This window comes from Cryptosporidium sp. chipmunk genotype I, assembly GCF_004936735.1.
Source record: "Cryptosporidium sp. chipmunk genotype I strain 37763 chromosome Unknown contig_39, whole genome shotgun sequence".
Taxonomy (NCBI): Eukaryota; Apicomplexa; class Conoidasida; order Eucoccidiorida; family Cryptosporidiidae; genus Cryptosporidium; species Cryptosporidium sp. chipmunk genotype I.
In genome coordinates, this window is record NW_027125621.1 from 20,522 (window position 1) to 41,269 (window position 20,748).

The following is a 20,748-nucleotide window of genomic DNA, read 5'->3' on the forward strand; positions in this document are numbered from 1 at the left end:
ATAGAATTTGGAGGGAAAATCTCTATAGAGGAAAATGTGGAAACCCCAAATTTTCGAGAGATTGTATTTACTCATATTTTTGTCTCAATAAGTGAGAATACAAACTGAATAGCAGGTAATTTGCTGATTTCATCATATTTTTTCAATTTCTCGCTCCTATTCGAATAATAATTTATAGATGAAAATACCTAATATAGAGGGGTGGTGCTACACTCGATGTGTGTCTCTCCCCAGATAAGTGGAAAAATCCGCACTTGGTATGTGTAAAGCAGAAGATTTTGAGATTAGCTTATTCTTGAATTATTAGTCAAAGAAAAACAAACTATGGGTAACTTGAAATCCTGTTGTTCTTTTGCCGATGAACACTCCTTAACTTCCACTCAACTAGTCGTTGGGAATGGATCTGGAGCTTCAGAAACTGCCTCAAATCATCCTCAGGAGGAAATTAATGATATTAATACTTTCAGTGTCAAGTTAATTATGCAAGATAGAAGTAAGCTCGACTGCGAGGTAGTCTTCGATAGCACAAGTATTTCGCTTTCTGGAGATGGAAAGTGCAGAAATATTGGTTTGGATGAAATCCACCAGTTATTATATTCAAAAGAAGAGCTCTCCAGAGTTGAAAGTAGTGCTGGAATCAGCGATTCAGACAATTGTGTTGCAATTCACCTCAAGGAATCAGGAAACTGCATTCCTCTCTTCTTTAATAATTCACAAGATAAGGAAAGATTTGTTGCAACTGCAAATAGATTCAAGCCAAACTTCAACTAAAACAGGAATAGTATTAATTCCAGATTAACTCCTTTCCATAACCTATAAATAAGATCCAAATAGTTTCTCTTCAATACCCGGAAGAGAATTAATAAAACATTCTTGATTTTTCTCACATGTTCCTTCCAGAAACTTTTTTATTGTGGAAAGGAACTTGAAGAATTAATTGTTTGCACTATGAGGCTATTATCCAGTCATTTCATCAAAGATGATGATTCTTTTCGAAAGCCAAACAGCTAGGCAAACAAGTTATAGTCGATAAAGTTTACCCCTATAAAGTATGTATTGAGTGAGTTCTTTGGAGCTGAACAATCCTACTAGTATTCAGAAGAGATTCTAGAAGGAAAATCTAAAGTTCTGTTAAAGATTAATATCGAGTAATAATGCTTTGTAATCTTAATATTTCTAGACAGACAGCTAACTTCGCAAAGTCTCTTTTATATAGAGATTTTGTTTATTATCTACTTTTTAAGATATTTTATTCATTTTAGCCCATATTTTTACATCTACAATCAATTCTCTAATTTATATTTGAAAATCTACTCTGCCATACTTTTCCGTAGATGACGATTCTATGTACTTCCTCCATTCTCTCTATCTTAGTCCACCTCTAAGCTGCAGAACCATGTGTATTGTGCATCCAGCTGTTACTTTATAATCCAAAAGTCTTAAATCATCCGACATTTGCTTTCCAGAATAAATCAAACGAATCTGTTTTACATCAATCCCTTCTTTTTCCTGGAGCGCTTGTTTGACCTACACAAACAACAAACAAATTGTTAGTTTATTCTCTATAAAAACATTTCAAAACCTCATGAGTTCCTTACCTGTAAAACTGTATTTTCAGGTTCAAAGTTAAAGTTTTGCTTTTTACCTGTCAAGGTTTTGACTAGAATTTGCATTAATAATAAGTGTGTGTTCTTCAATAACTAGTATTTTTCCAAAATTTAATTAATTTTCCCAGATGTTCATTTTCATACGATTTCCACAATTCCTGAAATCTGACGAATTACTTCATTTTTAACTGGGTAAACCCGGTCCATCAAAAATAGCTCCCCATCCTATTTCCAACTGTTTTGCCACTAGAATAAATTTTACAAAATTTTCAATTTACACAATTTATCAACCGACAATTAGAGATAATATAGAAAAGAAAAAAATATATCATATAACTTAAAATACTATATAATATAGATTCATATTCAACTTATGTACATGTTATTGACCAATTAATTGAGTTATTCTCTTTTTTGTAAAATATACAACTGCATTTCAATAATTATTAGTTAATTTGAGGAAACGAGCTCTTACTTAGAACCTACCAATTGACATGTGCCTATAAAAGAACCCCTTTTTGTCTTGTTTTTTTCCCCTCAGAACCCATCTTTTCACCTTTTTCCTTAAAGATTTTCTTTCCCTTAATCTTCGAAAGTTCCAAGCTTGGCTTTTCGTGGATGGCTTGTCCAGAAAGTGTGTGGGAGACCTGCCTACTGGCTTTGCTGTTTCTTTTTTCGGACGGAGACTGAATTTCAGAAAGAAATGAGCTTTCTTGATTACTCATCTTTTCTAACTCTGATGCGGGACTTGCTGTTTCAATATCACACAAATTGTTCCTCCTTTTAACATCCAAAATGGCCAGAGTTTCTTTTCTTCCCTCTGTACTTTGATTGTTCTCGAGGTTTTTCTTCCACTTGTACCTTCTGAACCAAAATAGTATTGCTAAAATTAACATTCCTAATATTAAGGGAGCAAATAAGATTGCATATAAAGCAGGGCCTGAAAGTCCCTTACTTTCAGATAGTTTCATTACTTGCTTTGGAATACATTCAATTATGGAAAATATGTTCCTTTCTGACTCTGAGTCTATTTCTTCCTGTAGTCCGAGATTGGATCTGAAAAACGTAATCGAGGGAGACTTTGGAAGCGATCTAGAGGAGACTGGTAAACTCAAACTTTCACTATATGTAACTCCGTAAACCGTCTTAAGTATCAGAGTATGAATAAACTCAAGGTCATTACTTTTTGAAATAGTTACAGTATCTCCAGGTATATTATAGAAGTTCCCATTGCTACATGCTAATAATATTGGCTCAATCTTTGCTTCATATCCTCTGGAACAAGTTACTTTGAAGACTTTCCAATCTTCAGACTTATTGCTAGAAAGATCAAATAGCTCCTCAACCATGAATTTTTCAGTCCCAAGGACGTTAGAGAGAAAACTAGTTCTACAGTACTTAAGTGAAGCTTCGGCTCCCTTCACACAATTAAACCTTTCTTCCGAGTTGGACTCCCATTTTCCATTGATACATTGGAAAGTTTCAGAATCTATTTCTGGATTATCAGAAACATATCCCGCAGAACAAGAAATTGATCTAGTAGAACCATGATCATTTCCCACCCCAGTTATAGTAAATTGATTAAAAGATGAGGGAGAATTCATTTGACTCTGATACGAACTTAAGCTTGAATACATATCCCCACTATATCCAATGCTTGTATAAAGCTGCTTTTGATTTGTGTTTGAATTATATATGTACTTGTTACTGTTATTATCTTCCAAATTATTCTGTCCTAAATCAGGAAGAGAAAAAGATAATGGACTGAAAGGCTTGCATGCTTTCTTGCAAAGTATTTTTGCCTCATGCTGAGTAATTCTCCACCTTCCATTATCACAAATAAAAGATTGAGAAGCAGGAGAAGGAGGAACTGGATGATAGTTGTAGGAACATGCTACGTTTCTAAAAGCCCCTTGCTTAAGGGAGTTGTCTCCATTAACTTCGTATCCATTTTCCTGATCTTCTATTCCGAGGATTCCCAGCGAGGGTCTTGGACAGTTTGGAAAATCTAATTGATTACTGAGGGAATCCATATCAAAAGTCCCAACATAAGGTGGAGGAGGGGGAATTGAAGTTGAGAGAGATCTTGAATGTGAAATTGTTGATTTACTTACTTTGATTCCAAAATCAGTATCAAGGGAATCTATTTTGTTTAGTTCCTTAGCCAACTGCTCAATTCCCTCCTCTAAAGTCATTAAAACAGTTCTAGAAGATAATCCTGAATCTATTAAGACTTCTACTACATAACTTCCAGGCCAAGCTCTAATTCTTGGGATATCAGAAATTGGAATACTCAGGAAACTACTTACAGTCTCACGAATACTGTTTCTCAATATTTCCTCTTGGATTGAGTTTGATATTTCAAAGTAATTCAAATCCTTGTAAATGAATTCTAGAATAATAAGATCAGTCTTTACTCCAGAACTACAGACCCTATCCATACTGAATCCGCATCTCTGCTCTAAATAATCAACGCTTCTTTCACTGTTAAGCTTTGAAATATCATTCTCCATACCCAGAATTCCTCTTTGAATCTCCAGTTGTGCTGCAAAACAACATCCCCTATTATTTAGTTGATCCAGTAACTTCTTTTTACAGTGTGGAGAGCAACCAAAATTTATATGATAAGGACTACATATATCTCTCTGAGAAATATTTCCAAAGATTGAACTCCTGAAGGATTCCCACCAGTCTGGACTGTTTCTAATTCCTCCAAATAGAAATTGGCCACAGAATCTATTATTCATGGCTTCCTGACAAAAGTACCTACCAAAAGATCTATATAATAATCCAGCCTGTCTCATTCTTAAGTTATTTATCTCGCTTCCCACTTCTAGTAAAAGTTGTCCAAAGATTCTAGTTGCAAAAAAGAGACATGAATCCTCCGGAAGGTTTCTAATACACATATCCATTAGATTTTGCTTCTTTTTTGTATCTCTTTCGCCTCCCTTTTCCTTTTCATTTTTTTCTTGTATTAAGGAAAGAAGCCAGTTTACCGATGATCTGTCTGAGTTGATCATTTCTGAAACTGAGTTGATACAAGAATGCTTTTCCTTAGGATTAGAAAGACTTTTAACACTTAAACAAATAAGGTTTAGTGATTTTTCACTCTGTGTAAGAATTATTTGCTTCCAAAAGTCCTCGTTCATATTAGATACCTTGTATAGATGATCATTTTGGGATATTTGGTACATAGAACTCTGCCTTCTAACGAAAGATACTTCTACTTTTTGATCCATATTTTCATTTCCTTTTTGACTTGTGACTTTTGAAAGGTGTGACAAAGCCCGGATGAGTCTTAAATTCCTTCTATGGCAACTATCCTTTTCGCAAATCTGCTTTAGGGTTTTTTGTTGACCTAGAAGAAGAGAAGGTTCGTTGATGATCACCAGAGTTTCGTGAAAAGAGGAGGAACAGACATCCTTAAGGTCAGAGGATTGACACAAATGAGACTCTATAATGTTTGAAATTGACTTGGCTGCAATACACTCCATTGAAAGCATATTATACTCAAGATTTCTATTTTCTCCCTCAGAATCTGAGACTTCTCTCTTATACTCATTCAAAGATTCTTTCAGTAGACTCATACATTTTCCCTTACAAAAAGTTTTAATTGTTGTATCTCTTCCTTGTCTATACATAGTTCCACACTCCCCACCCCAAACTTCGGAGAATCTTCGAATAAGCTTGCAACATTTTTCCGAGCTTTGGTGACAACTAGCAAAGTTTTCCAAGGGAATGTTCAGAACACCTTCCTCTATCATGTTGGTTGCTTGGGAGACTTTCAAAAGTCCATTTCTTCCACATGGAAGAGATTTGACAGATTCTCTGTTAACCCACTCTCCGTCATTGCATGCAAGAGTGACGGAAGCTTCCCTGGAGGAGCATCCCACAACTAACTTAGATCCATGAGTTAGAACTTCTTCCTTTAAAGAATTCCCGGAAAGAATATACTTCCCGGAGCTCTCTAATCTGAAAATGAACTCTGAATCACAAGAATTACATTTCCTACAAGTGGAACCTCCACAATCGATTCCTGTCTCATCTCCATTTTTAATCCCATCATTGCAGGAAGAACAGTGATTCTCACAGCTTCCTCCACAATCAACTCCCCACTCGTCTCCATTTTGGATCCCATCTTCACAGCTTGGAGCTGCACATTTAAGACTCATTCTTTCGTTTGGACCAGGAAGAGACCACTTCCCATCATTGCAAGCCAGGATCTGAAGCTTAGACTTAAGGGTCTCGTCTTGTTCCCATCCTGGGATGCATCTTATATGTAATTCACTCCCAGAAGCAATTGCCATATTATCTATCAAAAGAGACTCTTTTTGGATATCCTCAATGTAACTGAATCCTCCATCAACACTTAATATGGTTCCTTCCGGAAGGTTGTTCAAAGGAAACCCATGACAAGGTTCACAAGTAGGGCATTGACTTCCTCCACAGTCAATTCCTGTCTCATCTCCATTCTTGATTCTATCATTACACGTGGGACAACTTTCTGTTCCACAGGAACCTCCACAATCAATGGAGGTTTCGTCCCCATTCAAAACTCCGTCAAAGCAGGTGTCTGGACATTTTCTCTCACAAACCCCTCCACAGTCAACTCCAAATTCTCCCTGATTCTGAATTCCATCAAAACAGCTTGGCCTTTCACAAATCAAAGTTGGAACCTGGAAAACACCGTTGTAACACTTCAAAGAATCACGAAGAGGACCTGTTTTCCTTACATATCCCTTTTTACATCTAATCTTGACAGATTCCCCATGAACAAGTGATCTTCTTCCCTCTCCAATGTTTAAGATCTCGAAAAACTCCCTCAGAGGTTCCAGATCTTCTATATTACAGTTTGAAAAGCAGTCGATGCTCGGAATTGAAGGCTTCCACTCCCCGTTCTTGCAAACTATTGTCTCTTCTATGTCAGAATTTCCAGGTTTTGTACAGGCTATTATACGTGTATCTCCTGTATCAGCAGAAAAATCTGAACTATTTTGACTTCTAATAAGATACTTGGCTGGAAGTTTCAAAGTAGAGCACTTCGATGCACAGATTAGCACGTTATCAAAGATCCACTCTCCGTTAGTACAGCTGGCAGTTTGGTGAAGTTCTCCTCCTTGAATCAAGGTTCCTTGATCAGAGCAGGAAATCACTAATCTGGTCCCATGAACGTACAATCCCTTCCTTTTGACTGATCCAAGCTCATTATTGATTGAGTAAGCCTTACCAAGAACCTGTTCTGGGGGTTCGCAATGATTCATACAAATAGTCTTTGGAATCCCCCAAACTCCATTCAGACACTCCACTATATCACTGGTCCTCGTGCCAATTTGGACTGAACCAAAATCTCTCTCGCAGGATATCCTAACCTTGGATCCGGGAAGACCTCTCTCTAAAGCAAGGTTCTCAATTTTGTAGGCCTTGTTTGAGAAAATCTCCATGTCCCTACATTTTCTTTCACAGATTAGTTCATTGGGCAACGAATTGGAGGTAAGGACGCTGGTTGGAGATAAATTATTATCCAAGGAAAACCAGGAACCATCATAACATCCGAAGATTGTTTCTTCCGTTTTTCCCACAGAACTCCAATCCTCTGAACACTTGATCCTTGCCATGGATCCATGTCTCAAGTGACCAAGGCTCATTTCTTCACTATACTCAATTACCACAGATTTCTCTAAACTCATTGAAGATTCAGAAATTGGAATGCATTTCTTGAAACACTTGTATTGTTTATCAGATTCCCAGCGTCCTTCACTACATATGATCTTAAATTCACTACTTTCTTGGTCAATTACCATCTTTTCCTCAGGGTATTGAACCAATTTATCTGAATTTTTACTACATGAAATGGTGATTTCAGAATCTGGAGTATGTTTAACTCTGTCTTTTTCGTATTTAAAGACGTAATTTTCATTCGGGAGAGAGTAGGGAGGACATGATGTTCCACAAATCAATGTAAGAGCACTCCAAACTCCGTCTTTGCATGTAATCACTTCTGAACCCTTTGTCCCAACGCATTTAACCAACAATTTGGAACCGTTTAAATACTCAGATTCCTGATCTTCAAATTCTGAGAATAAATCTCCAGAGGGAGAACTGCTTTGAATAATGTAGTTTTGGCTGGAAGAAGAAGAAATTGGGTAGGGCTTGCATTTCTGGTAACAATGAATCCTTTTTACTACCTGCCACTTACCCCTAACACACCCAAAGCTTCCTTCCTGGTCTGTCTCAGAATCGCTCTCTTCCGAATCCTCTTGGAACTTTTTTGTAGAAAACCCTGAGTTACATTTGAGTTTTGCATTGGTTCCTGGGGGAAATAAGATGAGATCTGAAGCTCCTCTATCGCTTCTTGGGGAATGACTATATTCCAATTGGTACCTTGTGATATCATTGTGATCGTAGAAAGACAAGAGATCCAACTCCTTACAGGACTCTCCACTAGTAGTAAAAAATAGCTGATTTGGACCCACATTTCCCCATGGTTGGTAAGTAAGATCTGTCAAGGCCCCGAGCTCAGCTGTGATATCATAAACCTCTCCTTCTACCAAATTCTCGTATGGTCTTAGGATCACATCCGATGTCTGATTAGAAATAACAGAAATTCCTCTATTTTTGGCCTCGAAATCCGTTGGAATGTGAATTAAATGGCCTGTTGTCCGTCCCGTGATATTGAACCAGGCCCAGTGGCCATAGTTCATCGCTCTGTTAAAGGTAAGCTTAATTTCCGTGTTATTTGGGGAAACATCCACGCTCCCCAATGGAGGGTGGATTGCAATCAATGACGGAGGAGACTTTTCTGGAAAACTTCTACAGATTATGGAGATATCCCCATGGTCAGTCCACTCGGGTTCTTCCTCTGGGTTAATGGAAACCCACTTTTTCCAGTTGGTACTCTTCCCATCTGGAGGAATGTGATTATTTGGTTCCGGAAGAACTGACTCAGCAAAAGAGAGAATATCGCTACTGTCAAGGTCCCTATCAATTACCCAGGTCCCATTTTTGGATTCAGAATCCAAAATAGAATAGTAAATGTAAAATTGTTTCCTCTCACCTCCGTTCCAAACTGCCTTTCCGTTCTTGGGAGCTTTCCACGGCATATACAATCCATTAACATTCCCATTGTTTGTGCTAAAGCCTGTTATATACATATATGGACAGGAGACGTTTCTACTTATAGTAAATGTCCAAAAGGGAATCCCATCATTTGGATTTCCGTGTAAATCGGAAATTGCACCAGCTTCGAGACCGACCACATAGTTGTCTTCAGGAAGAGGAGTCCTAGAATCGAAGCTTACCACTATTTTTTGGTCTCTAACATCCGCTGTGTAAAGTACTGGAGCGGTAAATGGAGCGGAATTGGACCCAGAGCCAGATCCTTGATTTTTAGCTTTATTCCACCAAGTCCATCTGGAAGACTCTGAGTTTTTCGTTTTCTCCTCACTATTCATTACGGTTAACTGTTGGTGGTGATTGTTTGATCTAGACTCCTTCTGAGGAGGAGAGATAGGAATCTCCAGAGGTCTTGTTCTGTAGTAAACATTACTTGAGATCACAAGCCTCCTGGGTTGCCAATTCTTTGGGTATTCTATATTTTCGTTGAACCTAATAACTAACTGCTTAACTGGAGGAATGAGGGTGGAATGATTTAAGGGAGAGAATCCTGTCGGGTACGGAAGAAGCTGGTCATTCAGACACTTATGCTCAGTACAAACTTGTCCTGGTTTGCAATCTTTGTCAGTATTACACTCTCCAACATCCAGAAGCCCAAGATCCGTGTCGAAATCCTCTGCCGAATCACATGGAATCCCATTGCCATCCCTGTCTACTCCGCTACATCCACAGAGCCGATTAACTCCCAAAATGGCATTTGTCCCGAGGTTTATAGCACAATTATTACTTCTCGGAGAGTTTGGATCTCCATTTCCTTCAGATTCGTGACTCTGGACTATGCATGGCAGTCCCATTCCTCCGGGACCGGTATTCTCCATTTGAGTTTGAACCTTTTGATAATAATCAGGATCCAGTGCTACATTAGCCCCACATTTGACATATGGAGCAGTCTGAATAACTCTATACATCTCTCCTCCAATGAATTGTCCTATATTTGCTATAGTACAGCTCTGTCTAGATAAGCATTGCATTGTCCCAAGCCCAATCTGAGCAACACTGGGAAGAACTCCCTGACATTGATTTGTATCCAAATTACAGGAAGCCAAGGCGTTGTGCATGCAATGAGTATTATCAGTACACTCTACAACTCTTACTTGAGCTACTGGAAAGTAAAATTCAGCTGGATCATCACAAGGCATTCCCACAGATGCAAAGTCTGGGCATCCACACAAAAGCATTGTGTTGGAGTTAATTTCACTTCTATTGTATCTCCTTCCTACACCAAAATGAATTTCACAATCAAAAGGATTCCCTCCCTCACAGTTCCATTGGTTTTGTGAGTTAAACATCGACTCCTCTCTTCCCAGTATTCTAACTCCACAGCCCATCATAGGACTCGCAGCTATTTTGTACCTAGATGTTATTTGTTCTCCCAGAATCTTCCCTTTAACCTTGCAGTCATATCCATCCACACAAAGAATTAAAGGAGGCTCATACGGATTATTTCCAAAGCCTCCATAACAGGTCTTTGGATTCCCATAACATAATCCATATCCATTAACACAACTGGCACAGGGATCCACTTTTTGAAGTCTTCTAATTTCAGCTCTTTCTTTAGTCAGAGTGTTGTTCTGAAAAGCTGTGATTTGTTCTTCTAATTCCTGTTTAGGATCACTTTTCTGGATACCTCTGTGATAAACAACGTTTCCTAAATAAACATTATAATCCGAAGAATTAGTACAACTAGAATTATCGGTAAGAACACATCCACATAAAGTAGTGATTTGAGGCTTCACTGATAGACTATTAATGTAACATTCAGTTCCGTGGTTATAGGAGTTACATTTATGAACGTAAATAAGTTCATTTTCTTCCAAATCTCTTCCACAGATACTTGAAGTCGAATTATTGATTTCCATCACTCTTGAATTCGCAGATAAGCCAAATCCTTGGATTCCTGAGATAGTACAAGGCACATTTGCAGTACAGATCTTGGGGTTTTCGTCTTTGAATAGAATCTCCTGACTTAAAAGATGTTTCTTTGTTGCGAGTTTTTGTCTTAAAGCGTTATCAATTAATCTCTGGGACTCTTTAAACCCAATAACCAGTAAATTTCCAGTGGGAACTTGCAAATTAAACCGCTTTGAGCCGAGAGAGGCTTCTTTCGGGAAAGCAGCTCCACATAACTTGTATTTACCTAGCTCTAAAATATGGGTAGGAATTCGGATATTGCATGTATTTTCTGATGTCACAATACATTCAAATTTGTATAAACTCTTTCCCGAACACTCGGAATCGTACGGAGCCACTCCAATCTCGTAAGTTGTTTGTTTGGATGGGTTAAAATAACCAGGAAAAGAGTCTATAATACATTTCTGTCCCTTGAGACAAAAATAATTCTTTTCTTGCGTTCCAGCAAGTCCAGTACATAACTTGTTAAAACATAGTCTTCCTGCACAGTCCTGAGACGAAGCACATTTCCTGATTTCAATCAGCTTCCCTAAATCTGGTCCATGGAAATTACTCCTCACAAGATGTAGTGCAGCAAGCCCTAGAAATATATATAGGTGAAGTCCTTCTTTAAGAACCCTGTACAACTGGCTCATTTCTCTCCTATGAAGAGGCTCATAGAGAAAAAAGAACCTATAAAAGCTTATTAAAAGTCTATCTTCAGCTGTAGAAGTTGCAAGAGAATCGGAACCAGACGAAGGGAAATTCCCGTACATGCGTTTCAACCCGTTTACGAGCATGGGTGATTTTAGATTCAATTATGCGCTTATGAGACAAAAACCTTTCTGACATCATTTTCTTAGAGAGTGTGGAGTGGGAGAGGATTTTAGGACTAGTCAAAGTGACAATTTCAAGCTCATTTGCTTTTTTGACTCACTCCCTGGACGATTTTTTAGCAAGTTTATATAAATGGTATTAGGCGGGCAATTAGAAATAGAAATTTTCCAGCCTGAGAAAATTACCAATAAGATTGAAAGAAATATGGGGATTTGGGGAAGCAAGATTGACATAAGGGATGAGCTAAACAAGAACAAGAGAGCAGTTTCCAAGGCGATTCGTGAGGTAGACAGAGAGATTCAGAAACTTGAGCAGGAGGAGGCCAAACTGATGAAGGAAATTCGAATTGCAGTGGAAAAAGGTTATACGGAGTCCGCAAAAATTTTCAGCAGGGATATTTTGAAAGTGAGAAAGCAAATGGAGAGGTTGAATCTAGCGAGGAGCCAGCTTATGGGTGCAGAGCTGAGACTTACATCCGTAAAGAGTCAGCTCCAGGTAAACAGCGCGATATCTGATCTCAACTCAATAATGGGAAAGGTTAATGATTCTACAGAAATTTCTACAATACAGGGGATTTTGAGGAACTTTGCAAGAGAATCAGATAAGCTGGATGTGAAAGGTGATATAATCAACGACTCCATAGACGTAGCTTTGGGGAACGAGTCCCAGCCCGAGGAGGAGGAGGCTTTAGTGAATAAAATATACATGGAAGTGTGCGAATCAGTGAGGCAGGGTAAAGAAAAGGAGTCGGTAAGAACTAAAAACCCTGATATTTGCAAACTATTATCTTATAGCTCTTCAAATAAAGATAACCCTAGCGATGGAGACTCGGGAATTTCAATCGAAGAAAGAATTAAGAAACTTGGCGAGAATAGATAGGTATAGACTGAAATAGTTCGTTTCCAGCCATCTATTAGCTGTGCTTTTTATAATGCTAAATTTCTATAACTTTTCTTTAAATTTATGAATTTACCTGTATTTTAAAAATTAACCTTCCCGCCTAATTGGGAGTATATTACGAGGTCTAATAATGCCAAATAAGAGTAAAAATTTGAATTGGATGAAATAAAGTTAGGAAGTACATTACATGAGCGAGACACCAGCTAATAAATCTCAGGGAGGAGGTGCTCAGAAGGGAGGGAATACTATCCTTCCCTTGGCTTTGATAGACAAATGTATTGGGAGTAGAATATATGTAGTGATGAAGGGCGATAAAGAGTTTAGTGGAGTTCTTAGGGGATTTGACGAATATGTAAATATGGTGTTGGATGACGTCCAGGAGTATGGATTTAAGGCTGATGAGGGGGATTCAGCTGGTGAAAGCAAGAGGCTAAAGAGAGTCATGGTGAATCGCTTGGAGACTATATTGTTGAGTGGAAATAATGTAGCAATGTTGATTCCCGGAGGGGATCCAGACAGCTTTAACTTTTCTTAGATATAGCTTTGGGAAGGAAAGTAGTAGGAAACTAATTAATTATAAGTTTTTGTTATTTTCTAAAAGGTGAGGTCTAAGTAAGGCTAACGTAAGTCCAAGAGCTTCTTCTGTTCTTATGGTTCTGGACCTTTGCTCTGGGCATATATTAATGTACATGTCGAATAAAGAGGAGGGGTCTTTGACTTTGTCTAGAGAACATTGAGGATCACTAAGCACATCTTCAAGACCTCCAAGGCCACCGAACACTATTAATATATGTTTAAAACTTTGGGATTTAGGATCTTTGCCTTTATAGAAGAGTGTAAAGTTATTATCAACTGGTTCGCCTCTCTCAGAAGTTCCTATCTTCAAATCGTACCCTCCTTCGTATTCTGAGTCACTGAAAACGCTCTTAAGTGAATTTGCTGGCCTAACTTTGTATCCCCAGTAGATTCCCTTTTTGCTATACGGAGCTGAATCTTCAACCAGTTTCCCGGTAAAGTAGGATTTAATTTCAGGATACCTTCCAGATTTCTTGAATTCAGAACAGAGCTTTTTGTGAAGACTTTCTGACTCCTTTGACATTTTAATGGTAACTCTAGTGTTGTTTTTAATCTCAGTTTCAATCCAAGCTTCCACAGGAAGTCCGCAGTTAACCCAAGAACCCTTATTTCTGTGATCAGGTAAAATAGATCCTTTAAAGAACTTTGGACCCGGAACTATCACTCCCTGTCTATAAGGAAGCCATTCAGAAATTCTCATGTGGTGAGGAGCATCAATTGGGTTCTGCAGACCTGCAAACTTAAAATCGTTATCAAACTTGAAAAGAGTCTTTCTGAGATATTGAGGAGTCTCAAGATACTTTAAGTTCTTCACGAAGAACTCCATCCATTTTGAACAAGCAAATTCTACCCATTCCTTTGAAGACCTATTCTCATTATCCGTAACATCTTTGCACTTATCCTCGTAAATAATAATTTCGTCCACACCAAATACAGAAATTATTCTAGCAATTTGGCCAACCAAATACGCTCTCAGCTCAAAAGATTGAGCGTTCCCAACAATAGATGCCGGAATTGCAACACTTAATGTGGATTTTGATGGACTTCCTGCAAACGGTATCCTTGAAAGGATATCATCATTTTCTTCCAAATTAGTTTGAAAGCCAGTATGGAGTTCGTTTGGTCTCTTACTCCTGGACCTTTCCCTCGAGCTTGGATTGTGCTTTGACTGTCCCTGTCTACCTTTAATAGTCTTTTTCGTGCCCATCTTTGATTTCTTTACAGATTTCTTAATGTCAACAACAGATAATGGCGCCGGCGCCACACTCAGTAATGAGGATTTAATAAAAGTGGGTATTTAGTGCAATGAATGATAACAAGAGATCTCTATATGCGATTTCAAAGTCTATTAGAGATGAGGAGGAAAAAAGGCGAAGATTGAACCCTCATTACACTATAGATGCTTTGAAGGCAGAGGAGGAAAAGTTGTTAGCAGCTGTCAACCAATCATACAGTGCACCGTTGAAGGCAGTTCATGAGATTGCTAAAGGAATAGCTTTTTCTAGGGACGAGGGAACCTCCTGGAGCGTTCCGAAAAAGTATTCGAGTTTATCAGCATCCGAGTGTCAAGATCTCAGATCCCGTTTGCTCATTGATGTTAATGGCTCAGATGTACCTCCCCCGATATTATCCTTCAAAGATATGGGATTTCCTCAGGAAATATTGGATTCTCTGGCTAGTAAGGGGATTTCTAAGCCTTCTCAGATTCAAATGCAGGGGCTTCCAATAATACTTATGGGAAGAGATTTGATAGGACTTGCTTTCACAGGAAGTGGAAAAACTATAGTTTTTGTTCTGCCTATGATCATGTTTTCTCTAGAGGCTGAGTTGAGCCTTCCATTCAAAGGAATGGAGGGTCCTCATTCTCTTGTTCTTTGTCCATCTAGAGAGCTTGCTCTACAGATTAAGAGAATTATTGACGAGTTTCTTGAATTTTTAACAGGAAAATCTGGGAAAAGTGGCGAGTATTCCTCCAAACCAAGAAATACTAAATACCCAGAATTAAGGGTATCTTGCGTTATTGGAGGAGAGGATTCTGGTCAGCAGCTTGCAGAGTATAAAAAGAAGGGTATACATATGATGGTAGCAACACCTGGAAGATTGGCAGATTTGTTGAAAAGGCGAAAAGTGACATTACAACAGTGTGAGTATTTTTGTATGGATGAAGCTGACAGGCTTACTGAAAAGGGGTTCGAGGAGCATGTAAGATACATTTTTGATAGTTTTTATGAGAGGAGACAAACTGTTTTGTTTTCAGCAACAATGCCTAGAAAGACTCAAGAGTTTGCTCAAACTGCTTTAATTGAGCCGGTCGTAGTTAATGTGGGGAGAGCAGGAGCAGCAAATTTGAGAGTAATTCAGGAATTCGAATATGTCAGACAGGAGCGGAGACTCGTTAGTTTATTATCATGTTTGCAAAAGACAGCACCGAGAGTATTAATATTCAGCGAAAATAAGAAAGATGTGGATGAAATTCATGAATACTTATTAATAAAAGGAGTAAATACGGTGGCAATACATGGAGGCCTCACTCAAGAGCAACGTTCAAGATCTATAGAGCAGTTTAGAAACGGGGAAATGGATGTCCTTGTTGGTACTGATGTGGCATCAAAAGGATTAGACTTTGCAAATATCCAGCATGTAATAAACTTTGATATGCCGAAAGATATTGAAAATTATGTCCACAGAATTGGGAGAACAGGGAGAGGGGGTTCTGTTGGAGTCTCAACCACATTTATAGATAATACAGTGCCAGAAGCGTTATTATGCGATCTAAAGGCTTTGTTAATAGAAGCAAAGCAGGAAATCCCTCCATTTTTGGAACAGTTTGATAGTACAAATACTTCTCTACAGGAGATTGGGGGGGTTAGAGGTTGTGCGTATTGTGGTGGACTTGGACATCGTATTGCTCAGTGTACCAAACTTTTAGAGTTACAAAGGAGAACCCAGTCTGGAGCTCCTAGAGACGCTCTTTCACTTGGAGCGAGATACACAAGTTCGAACAAGGAGGATTGGTAAAGGTATATTTATTATTATTGCTTGATTTAGAATATTTATATGTAAGGCCTGGAATGGTAAGTTAATAATAGATAAGGTAAAAAGCATTAAAGTAATTATGATTAACAATTAATGTATAAGTAGCCGTAAACTAATATAGGAATTAGTAATTAGTTTGGTAAATTAACATATATACTATGCGGAATCACTATTAATTAGCCATATAAGAACCTTTGAACACTCGTCCATGCATTTAACAACACGTTCTGTATTGATTTCTGGACATATTTTCGTAATCCAAGATTGAGTGGATCCCGAAATATCTTCATATGCAAATGACATAGATAGGAAGATTCCAGCATACCATACCGAGCATAATGAAACTTCTAAAGCATCGTATTGCATACATACATTTGGGAGTCTATAGAAATCCAGACTTATAGATGAAGCAAGGAGTCTAAACATTTTTAGAGCTTCAAATTCCTTTTCCTCCTCCTCTCCCTCCTCACCTTCCTCAATATGCTCATTCAGCCTTGGAGAATAAAGCAGGACTCTTGTAAATCTTTCAATGTGTGAAAATGGCAGTTCAATTGGAACTAGGTCAAAATTAATTGCTCTAAGAAGTGCAAATTCGTAGGTCTTAATCTGCTCCATATAGTGGGTGTACTCTTTTCCTGAGTCCTTATATATCCAGAAGCTCGAAGAAAGCTCAAGAGGTATCGGAGTACTGGACACTTGGGAAAGCGAATTAGCTTTAATAATTCTATACAGAAATCTGGATAATTCTGAAAGTTTTCTGGAGCTTCGAGTTGGCTCAATATCTTCTCTAACCTTCCAAGATAAGAGAACAGCTGCAGCTGCGATAAATTTACGATCGGTCTCGAGAATATCAAACTTTGACCAAAACCTATATATGTAGTGATATGAAGTCAGAGTGGTTCCTGGTGACAGATGCAGATTCATGCAGAGAACCGTCGCTAGCTTGCTAGTTCCCAGCAATAGCTCTCTGTATCCACTGCTATTTCTAGCCAGCTGCCACAGTTCTGGGTTTGATGCTGACTTTCCGTTCATTTTGACAAATTTTATTAGAATTAATATTAACAAGTGATTGGCGCCACATATTTCAGATGTCTCTATAATTCCTACAAGTTCTAAGGGTGTTGGGCTGAAAGCTTAATATGAGGATTTAGAATAATGTTATGGGAAAGAAAATGCCTGCAATTGTGCCTTTCCTTTCCTTTTGCGAGAATATCTCAATTCTTAGACTTCTTCTAAAATTGTGTTAAATTTTAGGTGTCTTATAAGTTTTGCATGTAAATTTGTTTAAAGGTTAATACCAGCATTTGCTTGCATGCATACATGAAATAGTGTGGACAATTTAATTACGTAATAGAAAAAATGACCAAATAAGTAATTTTGAGGTATCCAAGCATAATAGAATAAAAGAATAAAAGAAGAGAGAGTTGAAAAAAAGACTTTTTTTAAAGATCCAGAGAATATTGAAGAAGTTGTTGATAGATTAGAGAACAGGAGGAAGCAATATCGCTCCTTTTCTATTTTCACAGAACGCCCCAGTATAAGTAAATAAACAAAAATAATAAAAGTGGGGTTTTTGTTTTCTTACATTTGAGCGGAAAGAGCGGGCCAGAAGCCGAATTTGAGTGGTTTAGGGGCCTAGTAAAGAAAAAGGCATCCAAATACAGATTTTGGAGAGAAATGACAGAATTTCCTTCAGAACTTCAGAGAGGAACTTGTGACCAGCTTCTTTCCGGAGTGGTTTCTCCAAGCGGTTCCGTGGTAGTAGTATTGGCAATAAACCTGATACGTTCAGGGCCAAGGGCACTGTAAGTTTGATTAGGTGGTTTGGTCAAAGGGAGAGTTATATCTAAGGCCTTCTTTTTTGGCCAGAAGCACATAATTCGGACGATTTAACTAATTTTTTAATTCTTTTCTATTCACACAGAGTCCACGTAACAGATGCAGGTTCGAATATGTTTGACAATGGGTCTCCCTTAAGCATAAGGCTGGTAATGTCAGATGCTACTCAGTTGCAACCAGGGGATATGATTAAGATAACAAGGTTTTCTTTGAATGAGATTCACTCCACCAAGCTGGTTACTGTTGTACAGTACGATAAAGTCGGACATTGGTCCGGATTCACTTCTATTGGAAAGGCCACTCCACATCCATGCATGGGGTCCAGCAAAGCTGCTACGGGAGGCCCAGGGGACCAAAAGCAATCTGTGGCTCAGAACCAGATAGGAGCTTCATCTGGTACTCCAAATTCCAGTCATTCAACGGAGCCAAACAGTGGCGGTATGCAGCAGCAACAGCAACAACACAATATTCAGATGCAACCACAACAAGCCGGATACAGAGGGGGTGGACCAGCAGGGCAGATACCAGGAACTTCAGGCCCCATTTCAGGCAGAGATAGCGTGCAGTCCTCAGGGCCAGGCTCTATAAATATGGGCCATACAATGAGAAGTGGTCCATACGGGGGTGGAGCGAGCTCAGGGCAGTCCAAGGGTCCAGTTTCGAGGAACCAGGACATTCCAGTTTATCCGATAAAAAATATAACTTCGTATCTACACAGGTGGAGGATTATTGGACGTGTGGTGAGCAAAAGCGATATCAGGAAGTTCTCTTCATCCAAGACAAAGGAAGGGAAAGTGTTTTCATTTGAGATTTGTGACGCAGATGGGAGCGAGATCAGGGCGACATGCTTTACGAAGGCTGTTGATAAATTCTATGATATGCTGAGAGAGGGGGAAGTATATAGCTTCTCAAGAGGAGACGTCAAAGAAGCCAATACTCGCTTTAATACTACAGGACATGAATTTGAAATCATCTTCAACGAGGATGCAGAGATTCAAAGCTTGCCGCAGGACGATCGGATCCCAAAGAAGACCTTTAACTTTGTTCCTATTTCCGACATTCGACGATATTCTAAGGGCCAGTCCCTGGATCTTTTGGGTATTTTGCTCAGAGCTGGACCAATTACAACGATCACAGTCAAGTCTACTGGTGTAGATACCCAGAAAAGAGAACTAACAATCATTGACAAGTCTGGTCACAGCATTGACTTGACCCTGTGGTCAGAAAGAACTCACTTAGACGAAGGCCTTATTTCTCAAAATCCCGTTATTGCTGTTAAAAACGCCATAGTCGAGGAGTTTAACGGGTATAGATTGAAATTGGGTTCCAGCTCTTCCATTGAATGGAACCCCTCTGGAGTTGAGCAGTCGCAGGAGCTCAGGAATTGGTTTTTCTCCCAGACCAATGTACATGAGTCGGTAGTTTCACTCTCTTCGTCTAGTCCAAGTCCTGGAAACACCAACTCAAGCTCCTCAGCCCAAAGGCTCAGCATTGATGAAATTGTTGCTACTGCTACTTCCGGGTCCAACTCGTCGGATATGCTTGATGGGGGAATCTGGGTTCACACTTATGGAACTATAAGGTCAATTCGTGATAACAAATACTACTGGAGCAGCTGCCCCAAGTGCAAGCGAAAAGTCACTGAAATAGAAGATCCTAACAGTATCAATGCTTTAGTACTGCCTTATGGGTCAGAAAAAGAGGGCAGTACATCTCTTGGTCCAAACTACCATTGCCCCAGCTGCCAGCAGTCCATTGAAAACCCTATTAAAAAGTACATCTTGAGCTGTGAGATTGTTGACTCCACTGGAACAATCAGAGCCGTGGCTTTTGCAGAACATGGAGAAGCCATAATGGATGGCCTCACGGCAGAAAAGCTTGAATCTCTCAAGGAAAACACCGAAAAAAATACCGAGGACTTCTTTTCTGACAAGCTCTTTAGCGAGTGGGTCTTTAAGTTGAATGGAAGGAAAGAACTCTATCAAGACTCTGAAGTAATTAAGTACCGGATCTTTTCGGCTGAGGATATGACTAATCCAGAAACCTTAAACAGAGAGGCTAAAAGAAAGCTCGAGTACATTTACGACAAGCTCAATAATATTAAGGAGACTAATACTAGCAATGCTCATAGTGCTGTTAAAGTCGGAATGGGATTTGGGCAGTTTGCATATTGAGATTCCCAAATTTAATTAACTAAGAAGTTTTCTCATTTCTGAAGCCTGACAGACTGGCTAAGACAACAGAACTGTTAATTACTTTTCCCTCTTTTTATCCTTTCTTATTCTCTTGAGCCCTTCATCTCTCCCTTCATATTCCCGATCTCACTATCTGGATAGCTGCAATGCATGTAGCTCCCCATCATGCTTTTACTTCTGAGGAAGAAGATGATGCTGAAGACGAGGACGGAGCTGCCATGTTTGATTCTTTGTTCAGATTCTCAATCAAAGTTTTAAGCTCTTCCTCTATCAATTCATACTGCTTCTCTAACTCGGAAATGGCGGAATCTAAAGTGGCTTTCTCCTTCTCCAGTGCAGGCTTAACGGTTTTCACGGTCCTCTCCACCATAACTCCGCCAATTACTCTAAAACACCTCCTTTCTGGGTCAACCTTCTCAAAAGCATTAAGTACAAGTCCATGCTCTTTGCTGTCTTGAGACAGTTCGGAAATCTTACTACTCAGAACCTTAAGCTTTCTATCTAGCTGTGAGATCTTCTCTCTAGAAGCTCTTTCTTTTTCTATAGAAATAAAGGGATTTATTTGAGTTTAAGATAAACCAATTCCATCTCCGGACAGCCACCTCCTAAAAACTTACCTGCCGACATTTTGTTTATTTTACCCAAATTACCGAAAGAAGGAACTTCTAGTTGTATTTCTACCCTTTTTTTTCCGA

At 38.9% G+C, this 20,748-nt stretch overlaps 10 protein-coding genes across 10 annotated transcripts; 5 read left to right on the plus strand and 5 right to left on the minus strand.

Annotated features, from left to right (window-relative positions):
- Positions 1-324: 324 nt before the first annotated feature.
- Positions 325-771, plus strand: ELE39_003042 (CP15 60 sporozoite 60K; the record flags this gene model as incomplete). Its single annotated transcript, XM_067346146.1, has 1 exon — positions 325-771. The coding sequence occupies one exon, from the start codon at positions 325-327 to the stop codon at positions 769-771; it is 447 nt and encodes a 148-aa protein (XP_067199719.1).
- A 594-nt stretch (positions 772-1,365) lies between these two features.
- Positions 1,366-1,673, minus strand: ELE39_003043 (ubiquitin family; the record flags this gene model as incomplete). Its single annotated transcript, XM_067346147.1, has 2 exons — positions 1,366-1,527; positions 1,599-1,673. The coding sequence occupies 2 exons, from the start codon at positions 1,671-1,673 to the stop codon at positions 1,366-1,368; spliced, it is 237 nt and encodes a 78-aa protein (XP_067199720.1).
- Positions 1,674-2,107: 434 nt separating this feature from the next.
- Positions 2,108-11,446, minus strand: ELE39_003044 (gigantic extracellular with interesting sushi (9x) and archaeal protease type repeats having the domain architecture; the record flags this gene model as incomplete). Its single annotated transcript, XM_067346148.1, has 1 exon — positions 2,108-11,446. The coding sequence occupies one exon, from the start codon at positions 11,444-11,446 to the stop codon at positions 2,108-2,110; it is 9,339 nt and encodes a 3,112-aa protein (XP_067199721.1).
- A 265-nt stretch (positions 11,447-11,711) lies between these two features.
- Positions 11,712-12,386, plus strand: ELE39_003045 (charged multivesicular body 2a; the record flags this gene model as incomplete). Its single annotated transcript, XM_067346149.1, has 1 exon — positions 11,712-12,386. The coding sequence occupies one exon, from the start codon at positions 11,712-11,714 to the stop codon at positions 12,384-12,386; it is 675 nt and encodes a 224-aa protein (XP_067199722.1).
- A 208-nt stretch (positions 12,387-12,594) lies between these two features.
- Positions 12,595-12,942, plus strand: ELE39_003046 (snRNP Lsm5; the record flags this gene model as incomplete). Its single annotated transcript, XM_067346150.1, has 1 exon — positions 12,595-12,942. One exon carries the CDS (start codon positions 12,595-12,597, stop codon positions 12,940-12,942), a length of 348 nt encoding a protein of 115 aa, XP_067199723.1.
- Positions 12,943-12,981: 39 nt separating this feature from the next.
- On the minus strand, positions 12,982-14,190 carry ELE39_003001 (SPOUT methylase; the record flags this gene model as incomplete). The annotated part of the gene is made up of 1 exon (XM_067346105.1): positions 12,982-14,190. The coding sequence occupies one exon, from the start codon at positions 14,188-14,190 to the stop codon at positions 12,982-12,984; it is 1,209 nt and encodes a 402-aa protein (XP_067199678.1).
- Positions 14,191-14,288: 98 nt separating this feature from the next.
- ELE39_003002 (DEAD DEAH box helicase) lies at positions 14,289-16,001 on the plus strand (the record flags this gene model as incomplete). Its single annotated transcript, XM_067346106.1, has 1 exon — positions 14,289-16,001. The coding sequence occupies one exon, from the start codon at positions 14,289-14,291 to the stop codon at positions 15,999-16,001; it is 1,713 nt and encodes a 570-aa protein (XP_067199679.1).
- Positions 16,002-16,175: 174 nt separating this feature from the next.
- On the minus strand, positions 16,176-17,051 carry ELE39_003003 (divergent membrane; the record flags this gene model as incomplete). The annotated part of the gene is made up of 1 exon (XM_067346107.1): positions 16,176-17,051. The coding sequence occupies one exon, from the start codon at positions 17,049-17,051 to the stop codon at positions 16,176-16,178; it is 876 nt and encodes a 291-aa protein (XP_067199680.1).
- Positions 17,052-17,696: 645 nt separating this feature from the next.
- Positions 17,697-20,032, plus strand: ELE39_003004 (Rf-A; the record flags this gene model as incomplete). The annotated part of the gene is made up of 2 exons (XM_067346108.1): positions 17,697-17,824; positions 17,944-20,032. The coding sequence occupies 2 exons, from the start codon at positions 17,697-17,699 to the stop codon at positions 20,030-20,032; spliced, it is 2,217 nt and encodes a 738-aa protein (XP_067199681.1).
- Positions 20,033-20,216: 184 nt separating this feature from the next.
- ELE39_003005 (prefoldin subunit) lies at positions 20,217-20,680 on the minus strand (the record flags this gene model as incomplete). The annotated part of the gene is made up of 2 exons (XM_067346109.1): positions 20,217-20,593; positions 20,671-20,680. 2 exons carry the CDS (start codon positions 20,678-20,680, stop codon positions 20,217-20,219), a joined length of 387 nt encoding a protein of 128 aa, XP_067199682.1.
- Between the last annotated feature and the right edge of the window lie 68 nt (positions 20,681-20,748).